Below are 13,260 nucleotides of genomic sequence, written 5' to 3'. Positions count from 1 at the left end.
CATCTACAATCAGTAACCTGTGCCTGCTTTCTCCCCATATCCCTTGATTCCACTAGCCCCTCGAGCTCTATCTAACTCTCTTTTAAATTCATCCAGTGAATTGGCCTCTACTGCCTTCTGTGGCAGAGAATTCCACAAATTCACAACTCTCTGGGTGAAAAAGTTTCTTCTCACCTCAGTTTTAAATGGCCTCCCCTTTATTCTTAGACTGTGTCCCCTGGTTCTGGACTCCCCCAACATTGGGAACATCTTTCCTGCATCTAGCTTATCTAGTCCTTTTATAATTTTATACGCTCTTCCCCGCTCTTATCAGACTCTTGAACAGATCTCCTATGAGCTAAGGATGTATTCTCATTCTCCCAATCTGCCTCTTTGCTACCCTTGTTCTCTTTCTTTTGGAGGGTCGTGGCAGATGTGTATTATTCTGGCTGGAGATCTGTGACCAGTAAGGATAGGCATCAAATTATCATCCACAATAAATCTTCACACCAGTGCCCATAAGGCTGCATTCTCAGTCCTTAACTAAACTCCCTAGACATCTACAGCTGTGCAGCCAAATTCTGTTCTAACTCCATTTACAAATTTGAAGATGACACCATTGTAGTTGGATGGATTTTGAACAATGACATGACAGAGCACAGGAAGGAGATAGCAGGCATCGTAGCACAGTGCCATGTCAACAATCTCTTCCACAATGTCAACAAAATGAAGGAGCTGGTCATCTACTTCAGGATGTGGGGTGGAGTCCATGCCCCATTCTGTATCAATGCTGAAGTGGAGATAGTTGAAAGCTTCAAGTTCCTAGATGTTAAATAGCACCAGTAATTTGTCATGGACTAACCAGATCATGCCACAGCCTTACTGACCCAACTCTATTTCCTCAAAGGGCTGAGGAAATACAGCATGTCGTCCACACTGCTGCCTCCAGATCTGTCTCCAATTATCATACCAAATTCAACTGATACATAGAAGCAAAGAAAGCATCGTGTTTGGATATATCACTCAATATCACAATTGCTGTGCCCAAGACCACAAGAAACTGCAGTGTTGTGAACACAGCTCAGTTCATCACCCAAACTAGCCTCACCCCATTGACTCCCTCTATATTCCATGCTTCCTCAGGAAAGCAGCTAACATAATCAAAGACCACTCACACCCAGGTCATCCTCTCTTTTCTCCTCTCCCGTCGGTCAGATTATGCAAAAGCTTGAAAGCACTTATCACCAGATTCAAGAAAAGCTTCTTCTCCGCTGTCACCAGACTCTTGAACAGCGCTCTCATAAAGATAAATTCCCAAGCTTCCAATCTAGCTCATTACAGCCCTTGCACTTTTTTTTTGCACTGTACTTTCTCTATATTTATAACACTATATTCCACAAATTGTTTACTTTCTCTTTTTTTATTATCCGATATACTCATGAATGGTATGATTTGCCGGATAGAAGGGGAAAACAAAGTTTTTCCAGTGTATCTTGGTAGACGTGACAATAACAAATCAATACCAATATCACCTTTCCACCTGGTAACCAGCACCATTTTAATCAGTATAATGCTCATTTGGCAAATGCCAGCACTGTTTTTTCCTCACAGCATTGTCACACATAAAAATGAACAAAACAGCAAAAGATCTGCAGTAATTATATCATGCTGGCAAAAAAAAGCCGTAACAAGAAATAGAAACATAGAAAATAGGTGCAGGAGTAGGCCATTCGGCCCTTCGAGCCTGCACCGCCATTCAATATGATCATGGCTGATCATTCAGCTCAGTAGCCTGTACCTGCCTTCTCTCCATACCCCCTGATCCCTTTAGCAAAAATGCTTAATTGTATCACAAGTCATAATGTTTCTGTATTTCATTTTCCAGGGTATTAAACTGGAATGACTGCAATATATTCATTTGGTATCCAGGAACTAAATACTGAGAGCTGTCAACTTAATGTACAATGTTTAGACAATTTTATGATATAATCATTCTGCTACTGGCACAATTTTTCTTCACACACAAAATTCTTACCTCAAGACATTAGAGATTTAAATCATCAGATGATAGCTGACATACAATAGAGTTTAAATGATGGTGTGATAGATTAATTTCTGCAATCTGCACTTTACTGAACTGGTTTTAACCTGTTCTACATCAATTATATCTTTAACACTAGTCCATCAATACAGTCCCTGAAGCAGAAACAATTTTTCCTTTCTTTTTTACAACACCATTAAGGTGATATAGAGCATGCTGATTAACATTGTCAATCTGTATCAGGCCTCAGAATGTCTAAATATTTAACATTGGCATGCAGGCATTTGTTATTAAAGTATTCTGCATAGAAAAAAAACTGCAAGTGGCTACAAGATGAAGCTAGATGACTGACGTTTGAGTGAGCATGAATATGTTACAGTAAAAGAAAACACGCTGCATGGCTTTGTCTCCAAAACAGAAAACTAAACTCTGCATAAGTCTTTTTAAATTCCATGTTAATAATATTTTTTTTTCGAATGGCCTCAGCCCATCACATAGATTCACGATTCTCAATATTTTATAAAATGATCCTTCTCCATTTTAAGCTGTCCCAGGTGACCTACAAGCAACACCTTGAAGCTCTCCGTGCTAAAGTCTCGGCACGGAACAACCTCCTGCGATGCTTGGCTGGATCGTCATGGGGCGCCAAGACATCTACTCTTCGAACCAGTGCTCTTGCACTCATGTACAGCGCCGCTGAGTACGCCGCCCCAGCATGGTGCCGCAGCGCTCATACCAGCAAGCTAGACGCCACCCTCAACGACACCATGCGGATCATCACTGGCTGCCTACGCCCTACTGCGATGGATCTCCTGCCGGTGCTCGCAAGTATCGCACCCGCCAAGCTTCACAGAGAGTTCTTCACTCATAGGCTGGTGTGCAAGGCCCCATCGGACGCCAAACATCCTTTGCACCACCTCGCCTAGGATTCACAGCAACTGGGACCTCAACGCCTGTCATCTCGTCACCCTTTCTCCCGTCATGCAGCAACCCTCTGTTGCTCCGGTTTCAACATACTAGGAGCATGGAGAACCAGCTGGGAACAGACATCGCGACTTCCTCAATTCACTGTCGCACCGAACATCACAGCCCCACCCGGCTCGGACATGCCCCGCAAAGAGTGGGTCGCCCTGAACCGGCTCCGCACAGGGGTCGGCCGGTTCAACGCCAACATGCATCGTTGGGGGTTGCGTCCATCAGCAGCCTGCGTGTGTGGAGCAGACCAGCAAACAGCGCAGCACGTCACTTTCGACTGCACTGTCCTCCGTCCCCCTTGTGGAGGGGTAGACCTCACGGCCCTCGACAACAGCACATTACACTGGCTACAGCGCCTGGAGGGCGTTGCACATTTTCTGCTGCCTCAAATGCAAGAAGTAGAAGCTGTCCCAGGTCATTGATGCCCATGTGTCAGTAAGGATACAAGGTTGAACATCAATTTTCCAGCAACTGATGGTCCACCTACCACTATAATCCGGTCAAATTACGACGGCTGAGTTGAACAATTCCTTGAGCGGCTACAGATGGCACTGCAAGTGGCGAACGCTCTTTCCGGCCGTGTACCCCATCGTGAAAGAGATATCTGCTTGCATTTAAACAATGAAATCCCTCCTTGGCCTTGTCTAATTCCATCTCTGCTGGCTCAATGTTTAGGTTTTTCTTGTTTCAACTCTGCCTGGCCGCATCGCACCACTCCACAACCCCTCCTCCCACCATTCTGTTCAATTTTCCTCTTACCCTCTGGAACTGAACATCCTGTCAAGCCTTCTCTACTTCACAGCGCGCCTCTAAAAGGCTGCTTCCCAAAATCCCTTTTTAACTATGCTCTTCATCTTCTCTCCTCAGTTTTTCGCAAAGAAAAACAGTAAACCCTCATTTCAACGACCCCCCTTGTAACAGATTTCAGATATAGCAGACGGACCTGCCGACCCATCCCCAGGTCCCACCATCTCCCTGGATGTTTAAAGCCCCGACTTCCAAGCCCACTCCCGACTTGAAATGTGCATCAGCAAGCCTTTCTTCACCGGTTAACACAGCTGTTATTGTGGCTCGTGTTGTAGCCCCCGACACGACTCGCTTTCTTCAAGCCACTGCCAACGACTGTGTCACCGTGGGGCTCCCTCCCCTCTCACCTGCTGTCGCTTCCAAGGTGGAGCATGTTGGTGACTCCGCGGGAGGAGGGGAAAGAGATGGTCCAAGTATTTCTACATCCCTGTCCCCGTTACCCAATTCTTCACCTTCTCACCCAAAACCACCTACGACTTGCCAACTCCTGCCTCACCCCATCCTCTCATCTCTTCCCAGCTTTCTTCCCCTACTCCATCAATCTAAAGGGTCCCAAACTGAAACATCATTTGTCTCCTCCGCAGATGCTGCCTGACCTGCTGAGTTCCTCCAACATTTTGTTTATTGCATCTGCAGTCTCTTGTGTCTCCATTAAAAAAGCTGTACTGAGTTACTTTGTTAAGAAACCATAATGTTGATATGAACAACTTTAACATGGGAGATTCTGTAAAATAATGTTTGATTGTAACACATCTCGTAATAACACTTAATACATATTCAGCTAACTGGGAAATGCAGGTATTTGCACACTTAGTTTTACAAATGCCAGAACATTTCTGTGCAAATTCATTTTTGTTAGTTTTTGAATGATTTTATTCATGTTTAATAGCATTCGAGAAAGCTGACAGTTTTGTAGATACAAAGCACGAGAGCACGACATGGTCAACTGCACATATTTTTTAGTCACCTTGTGGAAGGGCCTTTTCTCTGGTTCACCCGTGTGATAGGTTACGTGCACAAAGCCCTGCTGTCACGTAGCACTTCACCAATTTGGATTTTGACCTACACTTCATATTAGAAAAGCTAACCTTGATGAATCAGCTAAATGTATGGTTAACATGCACCTTGGCAGTGAGAACAGGTGGTGAGCAACCTCAGCAAATTCAGGACAACCACAGTAATAGTCAAATTTTAAGGCTGAAAAGGATTGTAACCGTGCCAACTGCTCAACCTTTAAATAAGGCATTTGAATCATCATCAAGACAGTTAAATGTTTGGGATAACAGGGTGACAAAATCTTTATATATGCCTCTTCCACTTCCTTTTTTTAAACTATTCTGATGCTCTTTTTCTTGAGCATCCATACATTTTCTAACCACCAATAACAGCAAGTTGCACTTGTGTGCGATGTAACATATTCTGTGACATTTCACATGAAATTATCAAACAGAATTTTGGCAAATCACAGAAGAGGATATTAGGAAACATACATTAAGAAACAGGTAGATCTCGCGGTTCGCCTCAAGGGAGAAAACAGAAATGGTAAGACAAACAGGTTTCGGAAAAGAATTTCAGAGCAGGTAAGATAAATCCAACAACAGTAAAAACAGGGATGCACAAAAGGCTGGATCATCAGGGCAGCAAAGTGGCACAATGGTAGAGTTGCTCCTTCGCGCGCCAGAGACCTGGGTTCGATCCTGACTACGAGTGCTGTCTGTACGGAGTTTGTACGTTCTCCCTATGACCACGTGAGTCTTCTACAGGTGCTCCGGTTTCCTCCCACACTTCAAAGCCAATTAATCAAAGGTTTGTTGGTTAATTGGCTTTAGTAAGTTGTAGTATTGTCCCTAGTGTGTGTAGGTGTGTGTATGGGGCGATCGCTGGTCAGCGCTGCCTTGGTGGGCTGAAGGGGCTGTTTCCACACCATATGTCTAAAATCTACTCAGAGAGTTGTAGGTTGGAGACAATTACAATCAAACATAGAGCAAGCAGTACAGCGCACGAACAGGCCTTATGCTCATGATGTCTGTGCCAACCATGATCCAATTTAACTGGAAAAAATCCAAAGATATTACCTGACCTGTTGAGTTACTCCTGCATTTTGTGTCTATCTCGTTTGTAAAAAACAGCATCTGCAGTTCCTTTTAATGATACCATTCTTTGGCACTGCTTTCCATATCATGTTTTAAATTAAGCCATTTGCCAAGCAAACTTTATCAGGAGTCCCATTTTCTACTGATTCTCAAAATCCTTAACTTACCATCCTAGAATTAGTACCCAGGTTTTACTTCACCCCAGATAGACACAAAAAGCTGGAGTAACTCAGCAGGTCAGTCAATTGAGGAAGCCTAGGGCAGAAAGTCTGAAGAAGGGTCTTGACCCAAAACATCTCCTATTCCTTTTCTCCAGAGATGCTGTCAGACCCGCTGAGTTACTCCAGCTTTTTGTGTCTATCTTTGGATTAAACCAGCATCTGCAGTTCCTTCCTACACCTTACTTTTCCCCATCTCTACAATCTGTTTCCTCTGTGCGGTGACACTGTTCTTTTACATATTCCTCCTTGCTTAGCCTCATCATTGAGTCACCTCAGTTCTACTTATTGACACTTTCTTCCTAAATGTTTATAACTCAAGACCATTTATTTGACCAAGTATTCAGTCACCCCCTTAAATGCTTTCTTGCTTGTTCTGTTAATAATGCTGCATTGGATTATTTATGGGACACTTCAGACTTCCTTTCCTGCATACCAAGCAGATTTTTTGCAGAGCCACATTAAGTTACACACAATAAAATTAGATAATTAAAATATGAATACCTTTGAAAGCGATGCGTTGCAAGCAGGAGACTTAAATCTATCATCTGCTCCAAAATATTGCCTTAGTTCATTCCAGTGGGCCTCTCTCGTGGCTAGCTGGCTGCTAAAATGAAACACAACATCAACATTACCAGCATAAAATTCATTCCAATTTTAAAAAGGTTTCAATTGATTAGTTTTGCTATCTTATATCATTATGATTAACATTTTTTTTGACATCAGCATTATTTTCAACATAAGTGTAACATAAATCATGATAAGAGAATTATTGAGAGTTTTTGGCATTAACTAAGATTTTTCACAAGTGAATTGAGGATTTCATTGATTAAATTGTGTTCAGGAAAATCTAAACATAAGTATATTTAAAAGATTTCTTTGGATTTATTCTAGTAAAATTGAATTGAAGGTTTAAAATTAAAAATATTAAACAATCGCACAACTGTCTAAACTGCCAGAGGACCGATAAACTATGTACATGAATTCCAGTTAAATACCTTTCAGTCTCAGATTCCTGCTCTTGCTTAGATTTCTGCGATTTGATGGAAGGGTCCTCACTATTCCCTCCCATGTTTGTCAGGCCTTCTGCACACATATAATTTTAATTAGATACAAATCTATTAAATATGATGATCCAAAAAAAATTGTGATACTGACCATTTTTTTCATTCACCTGTAGAGGGTTAAATGTAAACAATGACCAAAATAATATAGATTACTATATATTTTGAATGATTGATTCTTGAAATTATTCTCAATTATTATTGTCTTCAGATAAAGGAAAGAAGGGCTTTTTGCTCCTTACTAATGGAGACACAAGGAACTGCAGATGCTGGAATTTAGAGTAAAATACAAAGTGCTGGAATAACTGCAAGTCAGGCAGCATCTCTGGAGGACCTGGATTGGCTACATTTTCTGTTGGGATCCTTCTGAAGAATAAGAACTTCGACCCAAAACGTTGTATATCCATGTCCTCCAGAGATGCTGCCTAACCTGCTGTGTATTCCTGCACTTTGTGTTTTTCTCCATACAATTTCTTTTTACAGTTCTAAGTATTTTATCAATATATGTTTCTCATTGGAATTTTTTTTTAAATTCCTAAATTCTTACCTGTGCAGGGTTTTGGTGAAGCCATTATCTGTCGGTTTGGTTTCTGCACTTTAGAAAAGTATCTACATTATATAGTTTTACCAGGCTATTCTGTAACATTACCTGAAAGACGGAGATAGATTGGCCTTTACTCACTGGAAATTAGTATAATAAGTAATCTTTCCGAGATGTACAAGATTCTGAACCCTTCTGAGGTTCGAGAATAAAAACTAAGGAAGCATTACAGAACCAGGAGTCAGTATCAGACTGAGATGAAAAGAAGTTTTTCATGCAGGGTTGAAATTTTTTGGCATTCCCTACAGAGAAGGTCATGACTGCTCAGTCAAATGAAGATATTCAAGGCTGAAATCAACATTATTTTGAGCACTGAGGGAATCAAGAGAAATAGAAATTGGGATGGGAAACAGAACACAGTCAGTGGACCGATAAACTATGTGTATTAATCCTAGTTAAATACCTTTCAGTCTTTAAATGGTTCAGCCGTTATCTTACTAAATGACAGAGTAGCTCAAACGGATGTAGAGTCCATTCATTCTTCTATTTCCTGTTTTTATTCATTTTATAATTTTGAACATCTGTTTGAAACCACCTCTATATATTAATCAGTGGGAATGACAGGTATTAATGTCAAAATGAATCATTCATAAAAAATGTACAATTAAAAATGAGTCATTTCTTAGAATAATAGTGCTCCGTTCAGCTTCATTGCAGCAAATGTTGACTGCTTAAAGCTCTATAGTTTCACCCAAATGCACCTCAGGCCTGTTTCCTAAGTAGCTCACATGTGTTTACGTGTCATGCCAAATGAGAAATAGTGGTCCAGTTCAAAGCAGGGATAGATAATAGCAACTTCATCCAAAACTATAACATAACAATTTTAGATGCATTAATCAAACAAGGAAAATCAATAAAAGCAGAGAATCTCAGCCCAAATTGTCATTTCATTAATGTTATTTCATAAACTAAAAAAATTCATATAACATTAGTATCTAATTTGATGGCAATCTTCATTAATAATTCTGAATAATTTCTAAAACAAGTCATACCTGCACCAGCAATTTTTCGTTTCCGTCTCCCCCTCTTTTTAAATGACAATTTGTTTATGGCATTCCTTTGTTCTTTCAACTCCTGAAATTTCTAAGAAAAATAAATCAGGATTAACATAACAAAAACATGCTTAAATTATCATTATTGTGCATGATTCAATTCAATTCAGTGTGTCTGAATGCTTATTTCACAAATCAATCACTAATTCATAATTGAGGCAATAATTGCTATTGAGGGCGTGCAGCGTAGGTTTACTAGGTTAATTCCCGGAATGGTGGGACTGTCATATGTTGAAAGACTGGAGCGGCTAGGCTTGTATACACTGGAATTTAGAAGGATGAGAGGGGATCTTATCGAAACATATAAGATTATTAAGGGGTTGGACATGTTAGAGTCAGGAAACATGTTCCCAATGTTGGGGGAAGTCCAGAACCAGGAGCCACAGTTTAAGAATAAGGGGTAGGCCATTTAGAACGGATATGAGGAAAAACTTTTTCCGTCAGAGAGTTGTAAATCTGTGGAATTTACTGCCTCAGAAGGCAGTGGAGGCCAATTCTCTGATTGCATTCAAGAGAGAGGTAGATAGAGCTCATAAGGATAGCAGAGCCAGGGGGTATGGGGAGAAGGCAGGATCGGGGCACTGATTGAGAATGATCAGCCATGATCACATTGAATGGTGGTGCTGGCTCGAAGAGCCGAATGGCCTACTCCTGCACCTATTGTCTAATAATACTTAATAACATGGGAAGATGCTGGAAACACTCAGCAATCAGGCAACATCTATGGAAAGAGAAAGGAAGTTATGGAGTAAGTTCTAAGTTGCAGACAAGGTAGATGATGGGTTTGAATGGACAAAAAAAAACCCCCACCTCAGATGGGCCAAGACTTGAATTGCTGTGAATCTACTGCAAATCTGCCTAGTTTAACGGAATTTCCTTTCTCAAGACACCTCGCAGACAGCTAACAAGAATAAAATTGTTGTGGCAACACTGCCAGTTCTTATCATCATTATGCTGTTTAGATATGTTCCTTGATTACCGCAGGCTGTATTCTGGAACTCCTTATCAATCATTTTCCATATTTTCAATAGCTAATTACTTACCTTCCCACAGAGGGCAATTCGTCTACTGTACACCTCCTGGTCTGAATAGTTTGCAATCAAAAACAAAATTGAATAGGCACTAGAAAATATAATCAAATAAAAGAAAAACATACTTTCCATAATTGCAGAGAAACTCCAGATGGGCATTCTTCATCTATATCTTTCACATTGTTGGAAGATTTCTTTTCCTTTGAACAACTATCCAATTTGTTTACATTGCCACTTTCTTCTGGTAGTACACTAAGAGAAATTACACAAAAAAGAAAAGCAGTGGGAAGCGAGACAGGCATGAGAACTCCCAACAAGATTCTACAAGGCAAAGATTCTTAGTCTGAAGTGGGACTCGACCAGAAATGTCACCTATTCCTTCTATCCGGAGATGCTGCCTGTCCCACTGACTCACTCCAGCATTTTGTGTCTATCTTCAGTGATTCTTAGGAAACTCTACTTTACAATCTTCTTTTTGAAAACTATTACAAATGGTGAATAAGTGTCCCTAATAATCACAATTGCAATGCAGTTTTCAATAGTTCACCTGATGTATTGCCATGATCATATTGAATGGCGGTGCAGGCTCGAAGGGCCGAATGGCCTACTCCTGCACCTATTTTCTATGTTTCTATTAGGTAGCCTTTTCAGTAATCACAGATTATTACTTTTAGCAGAATGCTGAGCAGATTTCATGACGTGAACGATAAAGTCTAGTAAAACTTTGGTGGTGTTAATTTAAGATCCACTTATAATGGAAGATCTTTGGGTATAAAACAGAGGGGGAAAAAAGGTTTGAATTGAATTAAAAATAGGTTACTGTTACTGAAATGTTTAATTCATGACCCTTTGCGATTTATTTTGTTCTCTTTTTAAAAATCTCATTCCCCTTTGAGACAAACCAAACTAGATCTGTACAGAGAATATTGATCCAAAATGTATATTGCTTTTGTTGACAGCACACATTCACATAAAACTTTTATAATTTTTTGTGCAAATGTATTTACTGCTGAAGTATTCTTACCAGATAGGTTTTTGGTCTGTGGAATCCATCATTACAGTTTCTGGAGGTGACATCTTGAAAGAAGGGAAAATTCATTGCATATGCATTCTCACTGGTCTATTTGGAATGAAGGGCAATATATCAAAAAGCATTCAAGTCAATAGTACTGAATTTCATAAATGGAGAATTGTGCCAACACATTTATATTCTACCTTCAGCTCATATGACCAGAAAGGAATTTCTAACCTTTACTCTGTAATTGTATTCTGCTCCCAGTGAGAGTGCTGATAGGTGCTCTACAACTGATTTTAATGTTTGTGAGATATAGGAGAGGGAAAACAATCATTTTAACAGTGTAAGAAAGAGCGGCAGATGCTGGTTTAAATCGAAGGTAGACACAAAAAGCTGGAGTAACTCAGTGGGACAGGCAGCATCTCTGGAGAGAAGGAATGGGTGACATTTCGGGTTGAGACCCTTCTTCAGACTGATGTCAGGGGAGGGGGCGGGACAAAAATGGAATGTATTCGGAGACAGTAAGACTGGTGGGAGAACTGGGAAAGGGGAGGGGATAGAATGGGAAAGCAAGGGCTATTTGAAGTCAGAGAAGTCAACGTTCATACCGCTGGGGTGTAAATTACCCAAGTGAAATATTAGGTGCTGTTCCTCCAATTTGTGCTGGGCCTCACTCTGACAATGGAGGAGGCCCAGGACAGAAAGGTCAGATTAGGAATGGGAGGGGGAGTTGAAGTGCTGAGCAACCGGGGGATCAGGTAAGTTAAGATGGACTGAGCGGCGCTTGGTCTCGCTGATGTAGAGAGGTTGACACCTGGAACAGGGGATAGAGTAGATGAGGTTGGAGGAGGTGCAAGTGAACCTCTGCCTCATCTGGAAAGACTGTTTGAGTCCTTGGTTGAGTCAAGGGGGGAGGTAAAGGAACAGGTGTTGCATCTGCGGTTGCAGGGGAAAGTACCTGGGTAGGGGGTGGTTTGGGTGGGAAGGGACGAGTTGACCAGGGAGCTTCGGAGGGAACAGTCTCTGCAGAAAGCAGAAAGGGCTGGGGCAGGGAAGATGTGGCCAGTAGTGGGATCTCATTGGAGGTGACGAAAATGTTGGAGGATTATATGCTGTTATCATTATCCGTATCATTTTAAGGGTGTTCTCCTGACTGTCCGTTTGCTAACATATAACATATAACATATAACAACTACAGCATGGAAACAGGCCTGTCCGGCCCTACCAGTCCACGCCGACCATTCTCCCTGACCTAGTCTCATCTACCTGCACTCAGACCATAACCCTCTAATCCCCTCTTATCCATATACCTATCCAATTTACTCTTAAATAATAAAATCGAGCCAGCCTCCACCACTTCCACCGGAAGCCCATTCCATACAGCCACAACCCTCTGAGTAAAGAAGTTCCCCCTCATGTTACCCCTAAACCTTTGTCCCTCAATTCTGAAGCTATGTCCCCTTGTTGGAATCTTCCCCACTCTCAAAGGGAAAAGCCTACCCACGTCAACTCTGTCCGTCCCTCTCAAAATTTAAAAAACCTCTATCAAGTCCCCCCTCAACCTTCTACGCTCCAAAGAATAAAGACCCAACCTGTTCAACCTCTCTCTGTAGCCTAAGTGCTGAAACCCAGGCAACATTCTAGTAAATCTCCTCTGTACCCTCTCCATTTTGTCGACATCCTTCCTATAATTTGGCGACCAGAACTGCACACCATACTCCAGATTTGGCCTCACCAATGCCATGTACAATTTCAACATTACATCCCAACTTCTATACTCGAAGCTCTGATTTATAAAGGCAAGCATACCAAACGCCTTCTTCACCACCCTATCCACATGAGATTCCACCTTCAGGGAACAATGCACAGTTATTCCCAGATCCCTCTGTTCCACTGCATTCCTCAATTCCCTACCATTTACCCTGTACGTCCTATTTTGATTTGTCCTACCAAAATGCAGCACCTCACACTTATCAGCATTAAACTCCATCTGCCATCTTTCAGCCCACCCTTCCAAAAGGCCCAAGTCTCTCTGTAGACTTTGAAAATCTACCTCACTATCAACTACTCCACCTATCTTAGTATCATCTGCATATTTACTAATCCAATTTGCCACACCATCATCCAGATCATTAATGTAAATGACAAACAACAGTGGACCCAACACAGATCCTTGGGGCACTCCACTAGACACTGGCCTCCAACCTGACATACAATTGTCAACCGTTACCCTCTGGTATCTCCCATTCAGCCATTGTTGAATCCATCTTGCAACCTCACTATTAATACCCAACGATTTAACCTTCTTAATCAACCTTCCATGTGGAACCTTGTCAAATGCCTTACTGAAGTCCATATAGACAACATCCACAGCCTTGCCCTTA

At 41.4% G+C, this 13,260-nt stretch overlaps 1 protein-coding gene across 4 annotated transcripts in view; it reads right to left on the bottom strand.

The window, feature by feature from the left end:
• Positions 1–13,260, bottom strand: part of fam204a (family with sequence similarity 204 member A) — a 58,147-nt gene that overhangs the window by 36,811 nt on the left and 8,076 nt on the right. For 3 of the 4 annotated variants that reach the window (XM_078412825.1, XM_078412827.1, XM_078412826.1), the window contains 5 exons: positions 10,886–10,981; positions 9,987–10,113; positions 8,771–8,861; positions 7,112–7,199; positions 6,618–6,720 (listed from right to left, as the gene is read on the bottom strand). In XM_078412825.1, the coding sequence (XP_078268951.1) occupies positions 6,618–6,720; positions 7,112–7,199; positions 8,771–8,861; positions 9,987–10,113; positions 10,886–10,938 (462 nt within the window). In that variant the 5' untranslated portion in view covers positions 10,939–10,981. The remainder of the gene's footprint in view (positions 1–6,617; positions 6,721–7,111; positions 7,200–8,770; positions 8,862–9,986; positions 10,114–10,885; positions 10,982–13,260) is intronic. The other variant, XM_078412828.1, reaches the window with a different exon arrangement.

The sequence above is a fragment of the Rhinoraja longicauda genome, chromosome 16 (genome assembly GCF_053455715.1).
Source record: "Rhinoraja longicauda isolate Sanriku21f chromosome 16, sRhiLon1.1, whole genome shotgun sequence".
NCBI classification, from domain to species: Eukaryota; Metazoa; Chordata; class Chondrichthyes; order Rajiformes; family Arhynchobatidae; genus Rhinoraja; species Rhinoraja longicauda.
Note: the sequence above shows the minus strand (reverse complement) of the source record. Positions and strands in the feature narration are given on the sequence as shown.